The sequence below is a fragment of the Branchiostoma floridae genome, chromosome 5 (genome assembly GCF_000003815.2).
Source record: "Branchiostoma floridae strain S238N-H82 chromosome 5, Bfl_VNyyK, whole genome shotgun sequence".
NCBI classification, from domain to species: domain Eukaryota; kingdom Metazoa; phylum Chordata; class Leptocardii; order Amphioxiformes; family Branchiostomatidae; genus Branchiostoma; species Branchiostoma floridae.
In genome coordinates, this window is record NC_049983.1 from 20,937,587 (window position 1) to 20,959,719 (window position 22,133).

General features: G+C 40.3%; 1 protein-coding gene and 1 long non-coding RNA gene across 6 annotated transcripts in view; one reads left to right on the forward strand and one right to left on the reverse strand.

Moving 5' to 3' along the window:
* Positions 1-22,133, forward strand: part of LOC118415978 (cadherin-like and PC-esterase domain-containing protein 1) — a 77,041-nt gene that overhangs the window by 22,287 nt on the left and 32,621 nt on the right. For 2 of the 5 annotated variants that reach the window (XM_035820972.1, XM_035820973.1), the window contains 15 exons: positions 6,374-6,566; positions 14,766-14,885; positions 15,212-15,279; positions 15,683-15,767; positions 16,332-16,512; positions 16,828-17,005; positions 17,470-17,657; positions 17,945-18,017; positions 18,304-18,339; positions 18,539-18,586; positions 19,108-19,242; positions 19,666-19,770; positions 20,214-20,455; positions 21,334-21,422; positions 21,934-21,963. In XM_035820972.1, the coding sequence (XP_035676865.1) occupies positions 6,374-6,566; positions 14,766-14,885; positions 15,212-15,279; positions 15,683-15,767; positions 16,332-16,512; positions 16,828-17,005; positions 17,470-17,657; positions 17,945-18,017; positions 18,304-18,339; positions 18,539-18,586; positions 19,108-19,242; positions 19,666-19,770; positions 20,214-20,455; positions 21,334-21,422; positions 21,934-21,963 (1,771 nt within the window). The remainder of the gene's footprint in view (positions 1-6,373; positions 6,567-14,765; positions 14,886-15,211; positions 15,280-15,682; positions 15,768-16,331; positions 16,513-16,827; positions 17,006-17,469; positions 17,658-17,944; positions 18,018-18,303; positions 18,340-18,538; positions 18,587-19,107; positions 19,243-19,665; positions 19,771-20,213; positions 20,456-21,333; positions 21,423-21,933; positions 21,964-22,133) is intronic. The other 3 variants (XM_035820975.1, XM_035820974.1, XM_035820976.1) reach the window with 3 other exon arrangements.
* LOC118416007 overlaps positions 20,317-22,133 on the reverse strand; it is a 40,826-nt gene continuing 39,009 nt past the window's right edge. The window contains exons 4-5 of the long non-coding RNA XR_004831179.1: positions 21,283-21,443; positions 20,317-20,448 (exon numbers count right to left, since the gene is read on the reverse strand). This is a non-coding gene — a long non-coding RNA (uncharacterized LOC118416007). The remainder of the gene's footprint in view (positions 20,449-21,282; positions 21,444-22,133) is intronic.

The window sequence follows — 22,133 nt, forward strand, 5'->3', positions numbered from 1 at the left end:
TCCCTCACATTAGTTCTGGTTTTTATCTGTTTGCTGAACAAAGTGCCACCCACTGAGAAAGTAACTATGCATGTAATGTTCTTCTTTCTGTCTGTTTCTCAAGTCTAATGGTTGCTGTATGTAAAGATCCAGGACTCCAGATCACTGTAATCTGGTCAAGCGTCCGTTGCACTGTCATTTGTTATAACTTATATATATGTATAGAATGGACATGGGCCATTGGGTGTACATGCTTTCATCATACAGCAGTTGTCAACTTTTCCTCACCACTTGAGTAAGTAGTTATATCATGCTATATCTATACATCTAGGTCAGATGACATGATCTATGACCTGTATTCTTTATCCAAATATGAAGGAAAAGGACACCAGAAGCAAAGCAAACATTTCAACATCCCTACAAATACAGTAAGTGTTTACAATCATGGTCCATTGTAGAAGTTGAGCGTAAACATCTCTACAGATAGCCAAGGGTTTTCCATGTTTTATGTTTGTAAAGTGAAGTGGTTCGTAGTAAATCTACTCTGTTCTGATAATCCAAAATTGTCCCAGCTGCAGTGGATTAAGGTGAAAATTTAAATGGCCCCAAATTTTCTGCCCAACCAAAATGAGGTCAGAGTGCCAAAGTTAAAATCCTGGGACAGTGTAGGAGGATGGGACCTTTAATTTGGGCACATTCCTCTTGCCCTTTTCTTCTCTCACAGTCTTGCCCCCACGCTAAAGGGTACACATGTAACAAGGCCATAATGAGCTTAGAGACATCAATGTTGTTCTTACAGCAATGGCAGGAATGAAGGAATGTAACCTGTAGCATGTGCAGTATGCCCTGTGCCTCCTAGGAAGCACTTATCATGCAGTAAAAATGAGAAGCTATGTGGTGCTGAATAGTGTAAGGGTACAGGGGGTTAGGGTTGCCTCGGTTCAAAGGCAGTCTTATATCCCATTTACAGGTGTGGTAACAGTCATTGGGAAGTGAGGCATGGTTTGAATGCAGCTGTGTAAATGAAAGGTTTGACCATGACATGTTTTGTCCAATCAATGCCCACCCAGTAGCTCAGTTTGTACATGTAACATACGTAGGGTCCCCAACATTGCAGAGGGCAAAGCTTGAGATTGACTTCCTACATTCTAGAGGCTTAAAGTGAAACTTACCATTGTAGACTTACATATTAGAATCATAGAGTAGTTACATGTGTACAGTACTGAAGCCCAAGATGAAACGCAAACAGTTCTCTTGCATCTATTTATGAAGGCTACCTCCAAAAGTGACCTTAATACTCTTTGGAATGTAGAGAGCAGTTGTAACAGATGGAACCTCTTGGAAGGTAACCAGACAACTTAGGAACTGTGGCAGAGAACCCATCCTCGGTAATCAGTTCAAGATCCTGTTTATCAGGAGGGAAGGAAAATGAGATAAGTTGTAAAGACCACTTAGGCCTTAAAAGGAAAAGTTACTTTTTTTTCAAAACATACAGTAGGAAATATTTTTAGGCACAATTCAGGCACAGTGTTGGAAATAGTTACAAACAGCATACAAATAAATTTGCTAAGGCTGGTTGTAATAAGAATATATTTACATGTTCCTAAGTCCAAAGTTGTTGGCAGAAGTGTTTTTCTGATTGTCTACATTGAGTATAAGGCATGACTGATCTACCTATGGCTAGGCTACAGTATCTCTATCTTACAGAGCATTTATTGAGGAACATCCTTATGATGGAAAGTTTCAGAAGCTAAGTTGACTTTCACACCAGCAGTTAGGAAGTGTGGAGGCATCTGTAGTAGTGTTTTGGTAACTGTGAAACTTTGTCTGTCTGTCAATGCAAGGGAAACTGTTAAATGTCAAGGTAATGTGGGATGATGTGGGAATGACTTTGATGTTGACTTCTGCATACTTGTAAGGTCCTGGGTTTGCTTCTGGAACAAAGAGGTCCTTCTCTCTGAAGGTGGCCATGTTTAGAGAAAGGCTCAGCCCCTGAGACTTGGTTTCTATCACAAATCAGAAATGAGATAATTCTTCTCTTCATGGGAGTGTGATACGTACTGATTAGGTGCGCCCAGGGGGTGGTGTTCTGTACTTGACCTCGTGTGACCCTCGGCAGGTAGCTCAGCAGTGTTATGTCTATAATGCAGGATGAGATTTATTGGAGCTGACTGGGGTTCCCTTGATGAACTGGCTGGTGAACTGGGCATGTTTGAATAACCTCCTTGCTGGCTCACCAGGGGTGGCAGTTCCAATAGATGCATTGAGTCATCCTAAGCTATAGCATGCTTCGGGTTAGATTGCACCTGTTGCAATTCACATAAAGTCAATGTACAGATTAGATAAATTCCTTGATCTTAACAAGTTCATAACTTACATGCATGTTTCAGTGAGTTGTTTGCCTAAATGTCAAAGATTTTATGATTGTGAAGTTCTCACCTCAGTTATTGAGAACTACCGGTAGTATTCTACTGCTAACCAAACAGGGCCGTCTCCAGAAATTTGCTTGTTGGGACTGTTGGGACAGTTTCTACTGCCAAAGATGCACAAAAAGAAAGTCAAATTGATGAAGTACTGTACTCTTCTCTGTCCTGTCCCTGGCAGTCCCTCTCAGCTGCATGTCACAGAACAACAGAGTTGCTCCTGTATGTAAATGTGATCAATCAACCCATCTATGGGCTCATTCTCAGAAATGTTGTAATGTTGTTGTTTTTCTTAGAAAAGCCAGCATGGTTCAAGGAAAGATTTGGTTTGTAGGTATTTTGCCTAATGATCTGTCATCCACACCCTTGGTAAATCTTTTAAAAGGGTGGGCACAAGTGAGTCTGAAGTGTGCAATTATCTCTAATCACTTTCCCTGCAGTGCTGAATTAGTATAATTGGCCCTAAGCATGAGGGTTCCTTGAACTGCGTGGAGAGAACCATCATCACCTGTTATGGTGTGCATGAGAGGAGCTTGTTAGTTTTAAGGACTTGTCCTGGTCTATTGCCAGTCCTTAATGAAGGAAAAACACTGATAAAAACATGTTTTGGTTTTTTTCCTAAAAGGTTATTGTGAATGCCTCTTCAGTCAATCACCTCTTGTTTTTACTAAGTAAGTGTTTAGAACAGTTTTATATACTTTGATGATAATGACTGGACACAAGTTTTATGGCTGGTAACACAACCGGTTGTAATTGTTTTACTTAAGTTTGCACATGGAAACGTTGATTTTTCGGAGAAGGTTTTGTCTTTCTACATGTAAGGATAGTTCACCTTTATCCGTGGGGTAAGCTATATTGTTTTTTTCAAAAGCAGGGTATTTATGGCTATCATACCAACGAAATTTGATTTCAAACTGCTATATTTTGAAAACATTACAATATGAAACAACCTTTCGTCGACTTGACATCTCTAAATGTGCTGTTTTGAAAAACAACGGATATAGGTTACCCACGGATAAAGGTGAAGTAGCGTTAGTTCTACAGCGGTCTTAAAGAAAGGACACCACATCTACCAGCTGTAGGATATGTAACTTTTGTTGTTTAATCTGCCACCATTCATGGCTCTTTCATCACATCCAGAAAACCATTTTTCATGGCATGGCCCGTTGTATTTTGGCAACTTTTCTGGCATTTACACAGAAGCGCCAAGGACAGAAAATACAAATTAGCGCAAGTTCGCCTACAGGGAATTTTACTTTCATGTTAAAAGAAGGAAATCTTGCTTTTGTAGATGATTATGCTAACTTTGAAATAGACAAACTGTTCCTCCTCCGTCTGACAACCAGAGCAAAATAATCAGGAGGAAGAAACAGCAGCCTCCTACGATATATCAAAAGTACAGACTCTGATGTAATGTTGGCAAAAGAACAAAGCAGCAAGGAGGCGCAGAGTGAAACAAGAGCAAAAACAATTTTCCCAAACTGTGTGAGAAGAGTAAAAACACATTCCTACAAAACAAACAACATAGAATGGTAGAAAGTTATCAGGCACAGCATCTCAGCAGTACAGTGGGGTGGTGTGTAGCCTTGTTAGGGTTACCTTAGTTTTACCCATTGGGCATGACAGACAACATCCTGTGTAAGGCAGTAGGCTGGCACTTAACTACTAGGGCTGCTTCCTGCCTGAGCTGGTGAGTTCATGCCCTGGGTATTCAATGGACAGCCAAGAAACTGTCACTTCAGGGAGAGAAACATTGGAAAAACTCATCCATCTTGTGAAAGTTTGGCGAGATGGAGAGATCCTGGTCTAGACAGTGGACCCTGAGGTCTAAAGTCATATGCAGGAAATTTGATGGGTACCAGTAGTTTTTGTATTGCAAGAGACTTTTTGATCACATAAGTTTGACAGTGATGGTTTGTTTGCTGGTGTGTGGGATTGTGAACAGGATAGATGAAAGATAGGCACTTCCTTTGCTCTTTTGTAATCTGGGTACTTCTTGCACTTCAACTAAGCAGTACTTGATACCCTAGGCTAGCCATCTGCAGGCTCCTTTCACTCTATATATGACAAATATGTGAGTCCTCTGAAAGAAACTCTGCTACCTCTTCAGATTTTCATATCTTTTTCCCTGTGTACTGTCTGTTGATACACGTCAACTCAGTTGTTGACATGTAAATGTGGCTATAGGTTTCTTGTCACCTATGACTTTTAATCCGTAGAGCTAACGAAGAATGATTTTTTTATGCAAGGGTGTCCCTTATAGTTATAGGAAGCAGACCAATGCCACATCCTAGTGGGTGCTTGCTTTGCATTTTGGGAGGTCAAGTCAGGTCATGTGTTCAAACACTGGAGACATCAAGTTCATTCAGGTCTTCCAAGGTTAAAAGGTTACCCATACAAGCAGTCCATAATAGTTAGTAAAAGAATTAGAAACAGACTATTTTTTATAAGATGCAGGTCAGTTTTCATATCTCCCCTCCCAGTGGACAAGATAGTATTGCAGAAAAATGCAAAGTTAATCTGTAAATTGTTTTATCATAAGTTGGATTTAACCTTTGACATGAAGGTCAGGGATATGTCAATCACAAGGGCATGCCCTTTGTCTTATTAGCCATTGATCTTAATGAAGATGTAGCAAAACACCTCACACAGTTTTGTTTGAGTTTTCAACGTATATACATTTTGAAAAACCTGATAACTGTTAACAAAAAATTCAACCTTTTTTTACGGAGTTCTCGTGTGAACCATCCTTACTTTATTGGACAAGAGTAGTACAAGAATGGACAAACTGCTACAAAGATTTAAGCATAACAAAGCAAAATGAAAATCATATTTTTGGTACACGTACTTTAAGATTTGACTTATGACAACAAAACTTTGTGAAGAAGAAGAACTTTATTGTGACAATTGTAACAGGTACAATGTATGGCAATCTGTATGTACATGGGAGTTGAACTATTGCTAATACACAAAATCCTGCTACTTCATTAAAAAGCTACCCCTCTCTATATAGTTAGTTAGTTAAACCCTTCCCGCGCCTATGGACCGATCCCGATCGAACGTCATAACGAACAAATAGAACAAGGTGGAGCCCCGTATTCTATTTCGAACACCTCCGTCAAAAACAGTCCCAGTTGATCAGAAATGGCCGAAGACAAATGCTATGCTATTCTTTGTTGAAGACTACACCCACCGAGTAAAGGTATTGTGGGTGGGAGAACCACTGCATAGCATTACGTTGATGGTGGGCAGGATGCACGTGTAGAGCAGGGTATGTATAAGACACGGGACTCTGCACTGGCAGACTTTGTAGAAGTGTCCCATTAGTTGGCATGTAGTAAAAGCTCCCTCTCCACGAGTGCCTGAGCTGCTTTATAATTGATTTCGCTTTTATCATGAGCATGCATGCAGCTGTTATGCATGCAACAAACGCAGCAGAAACCCTGTCACAGATATATGTACCCTGGTTTTCACGTGCATCGACCGTATGTCAGAAACCGGGCACTCCTGCCCACCAACAAGGTAATGATATGTGGTGCCTCCAGCTTCCGCTTTGACTGATATTATGACGCCCTTACCGCAGCTATATCCGCCCCCTCCTCAGATGACTGTACCCTGTGATGTAACCTTCAACAAAGAAGTCAGCGCATTTGTTTTCGCCCCGGTCTGAGAGGTTTTTAGGGTCGAAAAAGCTAAACATAAGTCAGTCCTTATTATCAGATAAAAAGCGGCGGCGGCCAGTTCTGTCCGACTCGCGCCGTTTTTGACGGAGGTGTTCGAAATAGAACATGATCGAACAGGGGGCGGGGCTTCAGGATCGGTCCATTGGCGCACAGGGCGGTGCCCATCTCTGTTTCCTTAGCCCTAGGCCACACAACGCAATCACTACAGCAGGGGGCTAGTCCACTGGTACCCTTCTCTATATGTGACTGTAATATTATTAACTTGTGCATTTCATATTCCTTTTCCAGCTTGAGAAGAAAACCCTGGAAAGATTCACCAACCATGACAGGGTCGTGGTCATCAGAGGGCACTCCAAGGTCATTGCCAGAGATCTGTCTTTGTACGAACAAGCATTCCACAAACACGGTTTCTACGTCCGAATACCTGCAGGTTTCAGGTCCAACATTACTGGCTTCTCCAACTATTCCTCCAGCTATGAAGGTGAGTCTAAAGCCCCGGTCACAAAGCGCGTACGATTCCTTGCGATTCCTTCCGATGCGCAGGATAAGCGCAGTCCGTCGTAAGTCGGGGGAGAATCGGAAGCAATGGTTTAAGTATATAAAACCATGGTCACAAAGCGCGTAGTGCATCATACGATGAGGTCATAAGAGCGTGCCTGCGTCAATCGCAGTGAATCATAGTAAATCGGGGGGCGTCGTATGGCGAAAAATAGAGCTGAAATGGATTTTGAACATGTTCAAAATTTCGCTATCGTCGTAAGATTTTATTTGCCCCCATAGCAGACTTCATTAAGGCAATTTTGTCTACTGATGAGGTTATAGATTTATGAATTGTTAGCATGTTGTGATGGTTTCAGTTTTCCCTGATATTGTAGATATTGACGAAAAGGGAAAATATATCAGTCGCAACTGCCACAGTCGCAACCAGAGAACAGCGCCCCCCGCACAGGTGATGCAGACAATTGTTTGATCGCTTCATGCACGTGAGTTTATAATTAGATCAAATCTAAGCTCTCGTCGGTCTTGGGTCAGTTTACCATAATCGTAATAACCATGGGGACAACTCGAACATAAAGGCAGGCTCTATGAGTTGGAAATATATATGATATAATGCTTATGATATGATTTTTGTATGATGGCATCTTTTAGTTGATAGCATATCATGATACGATCTTCGAAAGAGCCTGACACGTAGAGCCGGCAAGCAGGCCGAGATAATCATACCAGTACTCACGCTTGATTTGAACTTTTCTTGTAATACTCTTGTTGTCATGGTCTCTTTTAATTTATTTTTACAGTTAAATATATTATAGGAAGGTATTCAACAGCTAAGTCCACATTTTGTTGGTTAAAGAAGCACAAAAGCGGCCAGGCGGCTATTCAAAAGAGACACAAGTGAAAAATCGTACGACGCTGGAAAAATTTTGAACACCATCCGATGCGTTGCGATGGCTGATTTTGCTTACGATTTTGCTGCGATTTACTGCGCTCATCGTACGATATGCGGAACATACCATCGCAAGAAATCGTACGCGCTTTGTGACCGGGGCTTAAGGAGAGGTGTGCAAAACTATTATATTCATATCATAACAACAATGTCTTACATTTAGAATTAGATTCTTTCTCTGATACAAGGCTATCTCCAGCTTTGATTTTCTGACTCTTTGTTTGGAAGTCTGTGTTCATTTTCTTTTTTAAATCTGTCATTTTAAGCCTTTTAGATACATTATCATCAACTTCAAGTCATGCAGTTCAGTTTTGTCCATTGCAACAAGAATGTTTCCATCCCAGGACAGAGGGAGGGGTCTGATCTCCCTGAGCTCAACTTGGAGACAATTCATGAATTCAAGTGCCTCAAGAAAAAGAATGAGCTTGTAATTTTATTCCAATATAGCAGCTTAAAGAGTTTGATATATGCATCCTCTGCAGGTGTTAAATACCTACTGGGTATGATATTAATGTTGCTGTCACCTTCTGCTCTTTTCTGATAACAGATGTTATGTTCAATGCTCTCATTGTCTTGCAAGTACTTTGCTGGATTAATGAGTTGTGTGGCATTTGCTGCACAGTTTTTTGGTTAGAAAAACTTCCATTCAGGGATTTGAAGGATCAACACACCCACTTTCTGCACCAACCAACCAATACATCATACAGGAAAAGCACTGTGGTATTAGCTACTGTACACAAAACAGGTATTTCTTGAAGAATCCAGGATATTCCAATCTCTAACTGTGTTTAGTAACCAATCACAGGTTCTAACAGGTGATGTGCTAATGAGACAGGGAAGGACTTGTGGGTGTCAACAGGTGTCTGACACATGTCCACTGAGCATAGGACAATGTGTGGCATCTTAAAGGCAGGAAAACATGTCTTAAAAAACATCATGACTGTCTAGACCAATGCATTGTTTAATAGTGAGAAGTTTTGAACAATCAATTCCATCCTATCTGATAGGCAGAAAAACAATCCTAAAACTGTCACGTTCAAGGTGGTATATGATATTCAATAAATCATGCTATGTGTATTTGACATGGAGAAAAGCATGTCCTGAAAAGATATCCGTCTTGCGCAATGCTGGAGTATTCAGCAATTCCTGCTATTTGTCAGGGAGAAAAACAAGTCCTAAAAGACGTCACAGCCATCAAGTTTAATTTCTCACATGGTGACAGGGACTGTAACATATCAGCCCAGAGCTCATGTGAAGTGGATAACCCCAGAATATGATCAAGCAGGGCCTGTCCAACAGTATTATGAATGTGGGACTATGTGGTGCAGGTGACACATGATAAAATGGAAAGAGGCAAGGTCACCCAAAGAAGACAGTGAAATGTTCATCAACACAGCTCAAGTTTCAATATATTTGTGACACTGTAAGGATAGAGTACCCCAGTACAGGTACAGTGACAACAATAAGGGACAAAAAGTGGAGTTTCTTGCCAGTTAAAAAATTAATAGTGTACACATCACCTGTAATAAGTTGTGTAGGCAAGTTGTCTGTGACATAGACTCAGTTTAAAGTTGTTCCTAAGGAGGCTACTGAAAAACAACTTTCTTTTAAAAAACACTTTAGAAAGGAAGGTGAATGGACTATGCTTTGCCGCAATCTGAAGCCCAGTGTTGAAAGGGGGCATGGGATGTAGTGGGATGGATTAATTCTGTTCCAAACCAGAATGGATGAAAATGAAGATGATTTCCCACAGGAGGAGGAGAATTGGCATCCATTTTGGAACCAAGATGGATGAAGCTAATAGTGCTGATGATCAAGCGTGGAGTGATGACTGTGATGACGGATTACTATTCAGCAGGTTGAACCACAAACACTCCTACCTGTCCATGCCAGTCAACCTTGGAAATTAGGGATTAGTTTCACCAAGAAAGTTATTCCAGTTTTGACCTTAAACAGTGTCATTTGGTGTATAGTGAAATGCTTTGACATACGAATTTTGTACAAACAAAACAAATGTGTAGTATGTAAATCTATCATGGTTTTTGACCTGTACAGACAACATCCTTTGATTTTTAATTTTGCACTATAGTAGCAGCCCACTGTGTTCTGCTGATGCAGTGGTCTGGACACTCTGCATCAACAATCAGTCTTTCTCCATCTCTCTCCACTGCGTCCTATTCATTGCCAGCTTCCTAAGCTCCCGCAGTTTTCTTTCTGACCGCAATGGTTCAAGTCCTCTTTCCTTGAGGTCTGCCCTTAGTGGCCTAACAGGTTCTTACAGTGCCTTCCTTTTCGAGCTTTGTAGGTGTTAGGCAAAGTCCAAGGCCTGCACTTTAAGGATACAGAATGATACTTAAGGTCCAAGATTGATACCAAGAACAATTTCTACATGTATTTAAGTCTGTGCTGTTTGATAATTAATGGTTTATGCAAGGACCCTTGTGTGCTTAACTGTACTAACCAAAAGAATTCAATACTTCCTGGGAAGCCTTCTGTGGTTAACCACAAAATGGTTAACTAAATATTTACATGCTATGGAGGAAAACTTTCTCCCCCAGAGTGAATGCGGTGCATTATCATCAGACTGACTGTAGCCAGGCATAATTCTCTCCAGACTTCTATCATCTTCAGGAATTCAAATATTTGAAGAGAGTCAGATAAATGCCTGAGCCAGCTGAGGTTTTATTGGTGCCAGGGTGACTTAGGTTAGATATTTGGAGTGCACAGACATACTAATAGCTTTTGATATTACTTTTAGTCCATAATAATCACTGTACCAGTGCAGGAGGGTTTTTATGTGCCAACAGGTGGCGGTAGAATGGACTGCCTTATAAAGATTATCAATATTTCTTGTTCCCATATGCTACAAAAAATTCTATAAATTCTTTGTCTCCCCATTAAAGAAAAATAACCATCTGCCATCACAGGATGAATCATAAATGTTGAATGACTGTGATTTGATGTTGTATCCATTCTGAAGACTGAAGGCATTCACACATGAAAGAAATTTCACCCTGAATATTCTTGAGATGGTTTGAACTTTTTACCTCTAATGATATGTATGTTTTCTTGGAATTTTCTTGTGCTCTAGTGTCCTTTTCCATTTTAGTCACGTCTTTTCACATTCTATTCTTTTTAAGCCTTGGTTCTAGATCTTTAACACACATTTGCAGAATGGTTTTCAGATCATTGGACAAATCTTTTGGACTCCCTTTCATGCAGTTTGGGTTACAGGAGATGGCTTTGAATCACAAGTTCAAAGTAGTTGTTGAAACCAAGAAAAGTTTCCAGTCTGGCAAGAGTCAGAGTTGACCAGTAAATGTATAGCAGGTGTGAGGAGTTGCGGAGTGTGTCTACAAGACTTGGCAGACTGGAATCTGGGACAAACACAGGTTAAGGAGACCCAGAGGCCTCATCTTCTTGTTAAAACTGCTAACCTCAAACATCAACGTGGGGTCAGGTTCAATTTCACCCCATCATTTTTCGTAGGAGAGATACTGTGTGTGTGGAAGGAAATGAACTTAGAGAATGTAGGGTGATCCAACCTGATGTAAATACATACTTCAGTGTGAAATGTACCAGAAGTAGAGAAAATTTGGTTTCGTCCCACAAAAGGTTGAAAGACCATCAATTCCAACATGTGAATCTCGTATTGAAATCAATTATGGGTGTGTGCTGGGCATGCGAAGTAATGAAAGTCTGTAGGATACAAGTAGATGGGATACTGTAAAATTCTGACCTGTCAGGAACACCCATATCAAACAAAATCATTGCCCAGGTACATAGTATGACATATAATGAAGTACAGTGTAAGAAGAAACTTAAATCTGGCATTGTAACTATATCAGGAGTAGAAGTTTAGCCAAGAAAAGAAAATAGGCCAAAGCACCAGGAAATGATAGATTTTGAAAACAAAGCAAATGGACCAGAAGATAGATCTACATGGAAGACAAAAATCCAATTAATTTACCGTATTCTTTTTTTTCATCATAATGGGGATTTGTATTAAGTTTAGATCCTGAAGTTTTCCAAGACCCCTTTCACAGCCTCCTCCTTCCAAGGCATGTCTTCCATCTGGAAATGTTCCCCCAGCCTGGCTCAGTTCCATAATATTTGGAGGTGCCTTCAGTCTGGGGCATCTTTCATTACCTGTCATATGGAGGAAACGTGTGGTAGAATACTAAACACAAGTTAACTGCTTCAGGATGTATGGCAGGCTCCTCAGTTTGTGGGAGACTGTTATTCCTTCTGTAGAAGGGATCAGGACGTTTCAGGCCTTTGCCAAGTTGGCCAAGTCAACTCGAGATGGTACACATGTAATAAAGGGTGAAAGTGCCGATATCCCTCTAGAAGTAAAACTGACTTACCGGTATTAACTATCATATCAAAGAGATTTGTTAGTCAAGAGATTTGAGATGATACAATGTTGTGTGTATCGTGATCTAAAGCTGGGAGCTTGCAATTTCTCAATGGCAAAGTAATCCATTTCTGGAGGGAGTTATCATGGATTTTGTGTATCAAATTGAATTGACCTGCCAGTGAAAAGGCATTTTATCTTTCTAATGTGTCTGTGGTTTGATAATCATAAGAAATTTTTATGAGTTGTGTCTCAACTTTGTGTTGTTATGTGAGGGTCTGCATGCTCTTTTCCGTAGGGTGTAGGCAGCCTATTTTTATTTCCCGTAATTCGTAGAAAGTGGTCTTATTCACAGAATTCGTAACGAGGCAACCAAATTTTGCGTAACTGCCTTTATTTTGTGTAATATGTAGGGGGATCTTCTGAATTCAGTGTAAAGCATTGTGGGAGACCCCCATACAGGCCCTCTTATGTCATCCGTAGATCTTGAGCTGAAATGCGAAAAACAGTTGACCAGTTGGCTTACTTTTGGTCTGTGACAAAAGACACAAAATGTCGTCTAGGGAGCCTATAGCTGTAAGGCAAATCTGCAGGGTACTTAGTGTCCAGGCCTGTAGGTGGGCTAGTAGATAAGAATACACATGTATTATAACAAGTGTTTAGTCCATGGAGGTTGTGTATGTGTTCCATCTGTGAGTGTTGTGACAGGACAGTGTGCAGAGGTGTGCCACCCACACATGTGGCTGCAGGCAACTTTGTCCCACTGGTTTAGGGAAATAGCCTTGTTTAAGACTTAAGGTTTTTTTGTCCATTGAGGTGTCATGTATAACACATCACCGATGGAAAGGTTCAAAGTATCAAATGCACACATTCAGGGGCCACTTGTGGCTGCAGGCAACCCTGTCCGACTCGGTTTAGGGAAACAGCTTTCTTTAAAACTTACTTGTAAGGTTATGGGTCCATTGAGGTGTCACATACAACATATCACCACCGAAAGGTTCAAATTGTATCAAATGCACACATGTATATTCAGGGGGCCACTTATTGGGCACTGACAAGATTTGCAAGATTATATACAGTGACTTTTTTAATGAGATGGGCAAACTTTCTGCCACAAGTCTTAAGACTGGCTAAGCTTAACATTTGAAAAGTGTGCTTAACTTGTTCTCATTCCTTTTTGTTATAGAATACAGTCAAACCTGTATTAGCGGCCACCTTTGCATAACGGCCACCTGCCCATAGTGGCCACTTTTTGTCGGTCCCTTGGATTCGTAAGGATTAAGAAATAGGCTTAGCGGCCACCTGTCCAACGCGGTCACGGCCACACGATTTCCGGTCCCGCAGGTACAAAAACACTGCCGATTACGGCCACGTGGACCGCTGATCTATGTTTCGGCACGCGTTCGGCCATATACAGCGGCCGTATCGTCACCCTACGCCGGATTTAAAACCTCTTTGACTTATTTTCAAAACAAAACTTCGTAAACTGGCGCTACCCATACCTGCTGACAAACGAGGTCATATACGGTCAATAGACAACACCAATATTACGGAGGTAAATTGTGTTAAAGTTACGTTCTAATACACTATCGCTTAGGTTAATTTACATCACAAAAATTTCTAAATAATTGTTACAAAAACAAAATGATATGAACGTCAGACTATGGTGGATTGTATTCTTACATTTATCAAGAGATAAGTCTAAAATGACGTGACTTTTCTTGTGAGTACCACATTATCATAATGGGCGAATCTGACGTGTGAACGCGAGCGGGAACATACGGATGGCGAAGTATCAAAGGATACAAGACGAAAGATCAAAGAAATATGACGATACCGGTCTCTTCAGACAGTATCAACTGCAGAACATTTAAAACTTTTTATAGCTTTTATTTTCTTATTACATATAGTGTAAAAATCATTGCAGTACATGTACAGTACTGTATTATGTGAATAGAGATCAGTGGGTACTAAAACCATGTGTATTATTGTTTGTGGTCAATTAAATAGCATATTCTCTATAGTGGCCACCTCTCTATAGTGGCCAATTTTGACCAGTCCCTTGAGTGGCCGCTATAGACAGGTTTGACTGTACATTGATTAAACATGTTAAATACAGTTTAAATACAAAAATTTCTTATTTAAGCTTGAAAAACCTTAAAAGTGTTCTTAACAAAATAAGAAGTTGAAGAAAAAAAGATAAGTAACATGCATGTGCATTTGCTGAAATCTGGTGTGAAATATTTGTGGTTGATTATTGCCCAGATTTCCCCACCACAAGGTTCCACATGTTTCAGTCCAGACTTCCGAATCATGTCCTATCTACATCCTGAGGTCAGTGTCAAAACCACTCCACTATCAGGGCCCTGTAGGTGGCCATACCTCTGACTGATAACGTTTGGTGCAGACAAAAGTCAGAGTCAAATGCCTCCATTCCACTCAAGCAGAAAACCCAGTGGGTTTACTGGTAAATTACAGCTGATTGTGCAAGGGAAAGGTTATCTTAACAAATACTGGTATACATTTGTTGTACATATTGAATATGCAGTGCATTGGAAACATGAGTTTATCCACCAGATCAGAAAGCTGTAAGACTAAGAGTCTCTACCATGATACAATGTACTGGTATCAATAATGAGAAACTCACTGTAATGACTGAAGATCAGATAGTTTGGATAAAATTGTTCCTAACTTAGTTTTTAAGATACCAAAAGGAAGTTTTTCCTTCAACATTGCATACTTAGCTCCATTACTTACTTATTATATCCACTGTGTACTATTTATTGCACATGATTGTTACATGTTCACTTCCCACAGGGTAAAACCTTCACCCTTTTCTTGACTTTGACAGTAAATTTTCACTCTCATGATTTCAGATGTGCAATTGTTTGAAGCGACTGTGGAGCAGTCCCAGGATGCCCTTCAGCAGTCCCACCGTGCAGTGCTGGAGGGGGAGAAGGAGGGGTGGATGGTGCTCTTGTGTATGACTTTCACAGGTCAGTCAATGGATGGAATGGTCATATCAAAAACAGTGCCAGATCTGTTGACTTTAAAAGGGGATATACATGTACCTTGCTGTTTATTTCAGTTTTAAGCAATCCAATAAAGGAGATTTCAGATGATAACTTAAGATTTTAGGAATAGCATGTACAGGTAAGCTACAGTTACATGTACATGTATGCTATCAAAGCTACAGGAAAGTTCCAGATGAATCCAGTCTACGTAGGAATGACTTTAAGAAAGAAAATGTATTAATAGGATACAAGAATCTGTTTTTTATTGTTTTTCAATGATCAAGGAATTCAACAATCTTTCACTACAGATGGAGACACTGGTGAGGGCATGTGTATTCACAAGGCCACGTATGGGCACCTCAAACCACATCAAAAGGTAACATAAGAATACTTAGTATTTTCTGTGTAAGTTCTCAGTGCATTGCATTGCCATTCTTATGTTTGGTGCTTTAATTTCAACCCTTATCAAAGTAGTGAAATGTCTTCATTTTGTTTCATGAATTAGATATACATTTATATGTTAAGCCGTACATAGAGCTAAGGTTCCCGAACTAGGTGTTATTTTTTATACCTGTTGTATTAGCTATCATTAAGGGCTAAACATGGGAGAGAAATACAAGATGTTTATATCAAAGTAGCTGCTAACATATTTGTATACATATGATAAAGTGTTCTGTAGAATAATGCATATACATGTAGGTTACTGTTGGTATATTTCCTATCATTTCTAAAGTGGAAATCTTAAACAAACGGTGACTAATGGTGTATGTACCTTGCAGGTGAACAGAATCCCAGGTGTGAGGACAACTCTGTGGAGGAAAGACGGGTTCTGCCACACCATGTCAGCAGCCAGGAAGATCCCAGGTACGGCTTTACCACTCCAGTGAACTACAAGTGTTGCTCTGGGTAGTTCTAGCACAGAATCAGGTCTGGTTTATCACTTGAAGGTCCTTCATAACCCTTTTCACCAGAAATATATGCACTGACTTCATGAAAGTTTCATGTTGCCTAACAGATTGATTTTGTGGTAAGGAGATTAGTTAGGCAGTTGACAGTCCTCATGTCTTTTATTTCCCCAAGACTCAATATTAAGAGTGGGGATTTTATCTATGTGTTTGTGACTTCTGTATGCATCTCCAAGCCTTCTTGCACTTCAATGGACACATCATTTTCATACTGTAGAATGAATACAGTTGTACTTAACATAAATGTAGCATACTTTGGTGGAAGAAAACATTTCCTTGTTGGGATAAAACTTTAAATGAAAGAAACCTGAACATAAAACTGATGAAAATTGTAAATTTGAAATGACAGATTTAACAGCATGGGCGCCAAAACAATGAGACAGCCCTGCTACAGAGATTATTGACTTGAGTGAATAGCTTTTGCAATGCAGCCTGTAATTTACCTAACCATCTTGTCCCCCAGCCCTGAGGAGAAGCCCCCTGGCACCCATGTGCTGGGTCATGCCTCTGGAGTTTGAACAGTTCCTGAGTGTGGCTGATGCTGTGGGAGGAGAGGCCAAGTGGGTCTTCAAGTCCATCAACCCAGGAGGAAACATCTACATCCTGCAGCCAACCAAGGACAGGGACTACGCCAGGATCAAACAGTAAGTCTGCAATCATTGGTCCTTAGAAAGGGTTTTTAGTAAGGGCAACATGTAACATGCTACAAAGGACACTACTTGTTCAAATGTTAGTCAAACTATTTATGTATTGCACTTGATTATGGCTTAAAAGGTATGGAAGTTTTGTTGTTTTACCTGTTTTTCTCTGTTGTTTTTCTCAGCCTGTTTTCCCCATTTTCTGTGAGAGTATCCCACACCACATTTGCTAGCAAACCATCAACTTTTGTGTCTTGGGTCTCTTACTTTTGCTGGTTGAAAGCAACATTTTACCCATCTATCATCCCATTCCCTCTGTAGATACAGGACCAGGAAAGCAGTGGTCCAGCAGTACTTCCCCAACCCTCTGCTGATATTTGGGATGCCAGTCAGCATACGTGCCTACGTGTTGGTCACTTCTGTCTCCCCTCTCCGAGCCTTCCTGCACTCCGAGGGACTGGTCAACTACAGACATGACTACCAGAGGAGCTTCAGAAAGGTTTGTCACACAAAGAGTCTTCCTGTAATGTGAGCAGAGTGGGCCACAATCATTCATTTTGATACACCATAATATTAATAAATATTCCTGATAACCTTCTCTTTCAACAGTTAAAATAAACCTGACTATAAAGGACAGGCACTATACAAGAATATCTGTCCTTGGTGCTGAATTGGTAATCGGCAAAATTCACACCATTGAAAAGTAGGTAATTAGGAACATCATGATGATACATTAAATTACTGAAGGATCCTGTATGTGTGATTGCAACTGTTTTAAAAATTCCATGAAAAGGTTTTAGAAAATTGAGAGTATTGTATCTTGTTGGTTTCTTACATATTTCGCGTTATGATTGGAAATTTTGTAGAGTAATAAGAAAACAATGTATCCACCATTACTCTAGCTGTTGACAATGTACAGATTATTGGCAGAATGCTGTACTAACACATTGTGTGTCCTCCCAGGTCCCCAGTAGGATCTGGTACTTTGGTCAGCTGCGGCAGTACCTGGCCCATAACCACGGACCCGAGGCAGCGGAGGTGGCCTTCAGGAACATGCAGTCTGTCATCACGCAGACTCTGCTGGTGTCCGAGTCAGCACTGGCAGGGCACTTTGGCGGGTACTCCGCCAACCCTATGGAGGGACTCTACAAGTAAGTCAGGGGATTTTCATTTGCAAGTTTGAGCCCTTTCTATACTGATCAGGAAGATAAGTCCTTGCCTACGCCATAATTGATACGCTGCATTTAGAACATTTCCTCAGCCTGCCACTTCAAGCATTGAGTTAAAAATAAACTCAAAGAGCAATGTGCTAACTGGAGCTGAAGCCAAAAGGATATGTTGAAACATCCTCTTTTCTCACCATTTGAATTGTTTCAATTAATTATTACTGGTAAGTACTAGTTTGAGTGATTAACTTTTTTTTCTTCATTCCACACAGATGCAAGAACTGTTTTCAGCTCCTGGGGTTTGACCTTATCTACAACTCCTCTCTCTACCCAATGGTGTTGGAGGTAGGTGGCTGTCAATGTGTCTGCTTTTTTTAGGAATGATCAGTTACGTTGTTCTTTATTCTTAGGTTTGCATTTTGAAATTGTTCCATCAAAGACCACTCTGTCTACCTACATAACTAGAGTATAGCACATATATTTGAACCACTGAACTGCATGATGCTACAAAGGGTTAATGGTCAATTTACTCTTGACAAATTTTATGCTTTTTTTTACAATTCTGCTATCCAGCAGTTAAGGTGTGGATCCATGGTTGGTGGTATTAATTTGTATATCTGTCATCCATTAGGTCAATGGGCAGCCTCACATGCAGGTGTCCCTGAATGTAAGTTGCCAAACCATGTTACTATCTGCTCAGCACAACTGCATGTACTTAAACATGTAGATAGCTAACACTTTGCATGGATTTATCCCATTGCATGTCACTTTGCATGTCATTTATTCACCTAATCTGCTGCATCACAACAGTAGTTAACTCCTAGCTGCTCATCATGACTGTGATATTTTTTCTCCCATGCTGCAAGGAGTTTGAGAATGAAACTACTATATCACCTGAGGTATGTGAGCTACAGGTATGAGATGTGGTGTTGTGAAAAATGTCGTGTGGATATGTATCTTGTGTGGCATTAATTTCTACTGTTATTTAGGCATTTGTGGCGCAAATTTGCATTACTATGAGAAGAAATAAGTTTGAAACAGTGCATCCCTTCCATTTTCATACTAGAAAACAACTTTGTAGTCATGTGTCTTTCGTATATATCCTATTTGGATGCACAGAAATTAGATAGTTTGCCAACAAAAATAGAAAATGGCTGTTAGAATTCACACAGAGAACTAGTGCTAGTGTAGATTACCCATCACTTCCAAGTCAATGAAGGTTAGACATCCAGGTAGTAAGATACGCCAAAATGCAGTTACTCAAATGTTATTTCCAAAATCAAATCCAGTCTCTTGAGTAACTCCTTTATGGCTTACCGGTTACTTGCATTAACGACTATTTTTTTGCTGTGTTGCTGATCTCAACACTCACTTTTAAGATGCAATTCATCCATTTACAAACTTAAGAAATGATAGAGATACTAACCTTCCACAGGACGAGGGCTGGGCCAGTAACTCCATCAAGCAGGATGCTGCAGAGGACATGGTCGGGATGCTGTTCTCTGAGCAGCTGGTCGCCATGGAAGTAGCCGACGCCCTGGAGGAACTGGAGCTGAATGTTGGGATACTGGTATGTGTGTGTGCATTGGGACTCATTGTTTACATGTAACGCTAGTTCACCTTTATTCGTAAGGTAACTTTTATCCGTTCTTTTCAAGAACAATGTAATTAGGGATATAGTCGACAGATGGTGCTTTCAAAATGCAATATTTTGAAAAAAGTACAATTTGAAAATACTGTCCATCAACTTGATATCCCTGGATACCCTGTTTTGCAACACAACGGATATACATGTAGGTTATCCCGCAGATAAAGGTGAACTAACGTTACATTTACTTCTGTAAAATGATAGAAAAATTGCACTTTTCTATCCATTAGTTATGATTATTCAGATTATGAGTTATGATCCATGACAATTGGGATAAAGTCTATTCCATAAACTATATATGCAAAGGTACTTGACAGAACTTTTTTTATCTACCGCTACATGCAGGGTGTGAACTGCCTCCCCTCCCATGAGTACTGCCTAACAGAGGAAGACTTGGAGTACATCCTGGACACCAGGAGGGAGACAGTCAACAGGGGCAGCTTCATGCAGGTTAGTTTGTCTGTGTAAAAAATATTCATCTTCACAGATCATTGTATAAGAGTTCCACACTCACAGATGCAGTGTAGATTGCATATTGCTGAGATTTTCATTTGGGAAAGCTATAAATGTCAACTAAAGCTAGTGGGGCAGCCATTTTATCAGTAAGGACTATGTGTATCAATAAGCACTATCATTGCACCTGGAGGTAGAGTTGGTAGTGCCTCTGCTTGTTGCAGTACTTACTTGAGCTGAAAGAGGGCACTGTTGCACTGTTAAGTAATGGTTTACACCTAGATGTTCTATGAATGAAAGATCCTCAATAAATTTTTGTAATATGAAAGAATTCAGTCCAGAAATGCTTTTCTGCTTCAAATTTGATTTGATTCATAACTTTGATTCATAACTTTGATTCATAAATTTGATTCAGAACTTTCCCTTGTTTGTCTTCATAGCTGTATCCATCTCCAGACAGTGAGAAGTATGCCATCCTCCTGAAGGACCTGAGCAGGTTTGCTGGTGTGGACATGTCGGCACCCAAACCTTTACGTGCCGGCAACCAGAAGATCAAAGACATCCTGGACAACACCATACGTCACAATACTCCCATCATGCACCAGCTGGTGTCGGCGCTGGAGCAGGTGTATGCCTCGCGGGAGATCGAGCGGCACAGGTTCGACGAGCTGTCGCCTGAAGAGTAAGCCATGGAACATGTCAGAAACCTCCCCAGTACCAAGTCCCAAAAGCCATGTTGCATCCATGTTGTCCATCCACCTTCTTGCAGCTCCATGTTTTCTGGATTTTTTGTTTGGCTGTTCCTACTCCCATTCCCAATTACCCATGTGTCTGAAAACTCTCTCATTGCCACACTCTGGAACTCCTTACATATTCCTGGTTCACTTTTCAGAAGTCAGATCTTTATGTTTGTTCCTTCCTATGCCAGGTAGTATGTAGATCATTTATATTTTCTGCATCCCGTGTATAAACTTGCAAGTAACTTTTGCTGTGTTGGCACTAATGTAGATATGCTAACATGTCTGAGGTTTTTTTTTTTTAAACATAGATGCTACGTGTATGCCTGTACAGCTCTGTTTATCTAGTGCATAACATAGATTAGCTGTTGTGTGTTTGCTTGCTTATAACAGTAATAATAAGGAAATGTCTCATTTGCAATGTAAGACCATCCGTATTGTTTTGTATAACTGATAATGGAAAAACTACCTTTTACCCCTCACCTCGTGAATGATCAACACTATTTACCTGGATTCATTGCCAAAGAGGCTAGATAGGACCATGTTTTGGCTTGTCCTTTACTCAAAGTATGGTGTCCAAAGAAGAACAACTGTCTAAAGTGATTGATGTTGGTTTGCTGTGTTTCTTAACCATTCATTTTTGGTACTGTATGATATCACCACTAACATGTATTTCATCATTTATCGCTAATTTTAAGTCAGAGGACAACAGTACAGTGTCTAAATCAAACTTTCACTATCTCACATACACACACAAAAAAAAACTTCTTACAGTCAAATAAGATATGGTATCCCTAACTGTATGGATGACATTGTTCTGTAGGGAGGCAGATGAGGAGGAAGATGTGGTGGGTTTGCAGCACCAGTCCCACAGACTCATCCACAATGCCTTCCAGGATGTCCCTCTTGATGGTGAGAAAACTGCTGCCAAGTCTGCAAAAAAGTTATGACGGTCCTGTTAGACAGGATTATATATCCTCTTAAGAAAGTATTTATCCACATTATATGTTACAGAAATGCAAGTGAATTGCCTTGGTACAGTTTGCATCCACATTGTTTGCCTGTTGTAAAATGAGGATATTGCAGTTCTACTTTGTATTACTAGGGGGCTCTTGTGCTCCATGTGAATCTTTCATAATCATTCCAAAGTTGAACTCCTTGCAGTCCTGTTGCAACAACATGAATTTGACACTGAGTGGCATCATTCTGGCACCAGGCACCCCTCTCTATTAAGCAAATCAACTTGGCTGCTGGCAAAATGAATTGTTATGTCTATCCCAATACCAGAACAACTTAATATGATTGTAGAAGTAACTACTGGAGTAATCACAACCAGTCCATTTGAAAGACATCACAGGTGTGGCCTAAATAGATAAACCATTACTTCTTCATTACTAACCTCAGGCATCTGTCTGTTTTCCAGAGAAGTACCAGAGACCGGAGTGTAATGATGGTAGGTTTTCATCTTATCTGGTCTGTTATCAATAACACATACTGCAGTTTACTGTAAGCAAAGTTTCCATTTACCAAAAGGTCACATACAGAAGTTATAGCATCAGCAGGAGGTAACCATTTATTTGGTACATACAGATATATTGTGTCACAACATTCTTAGTCAATTTA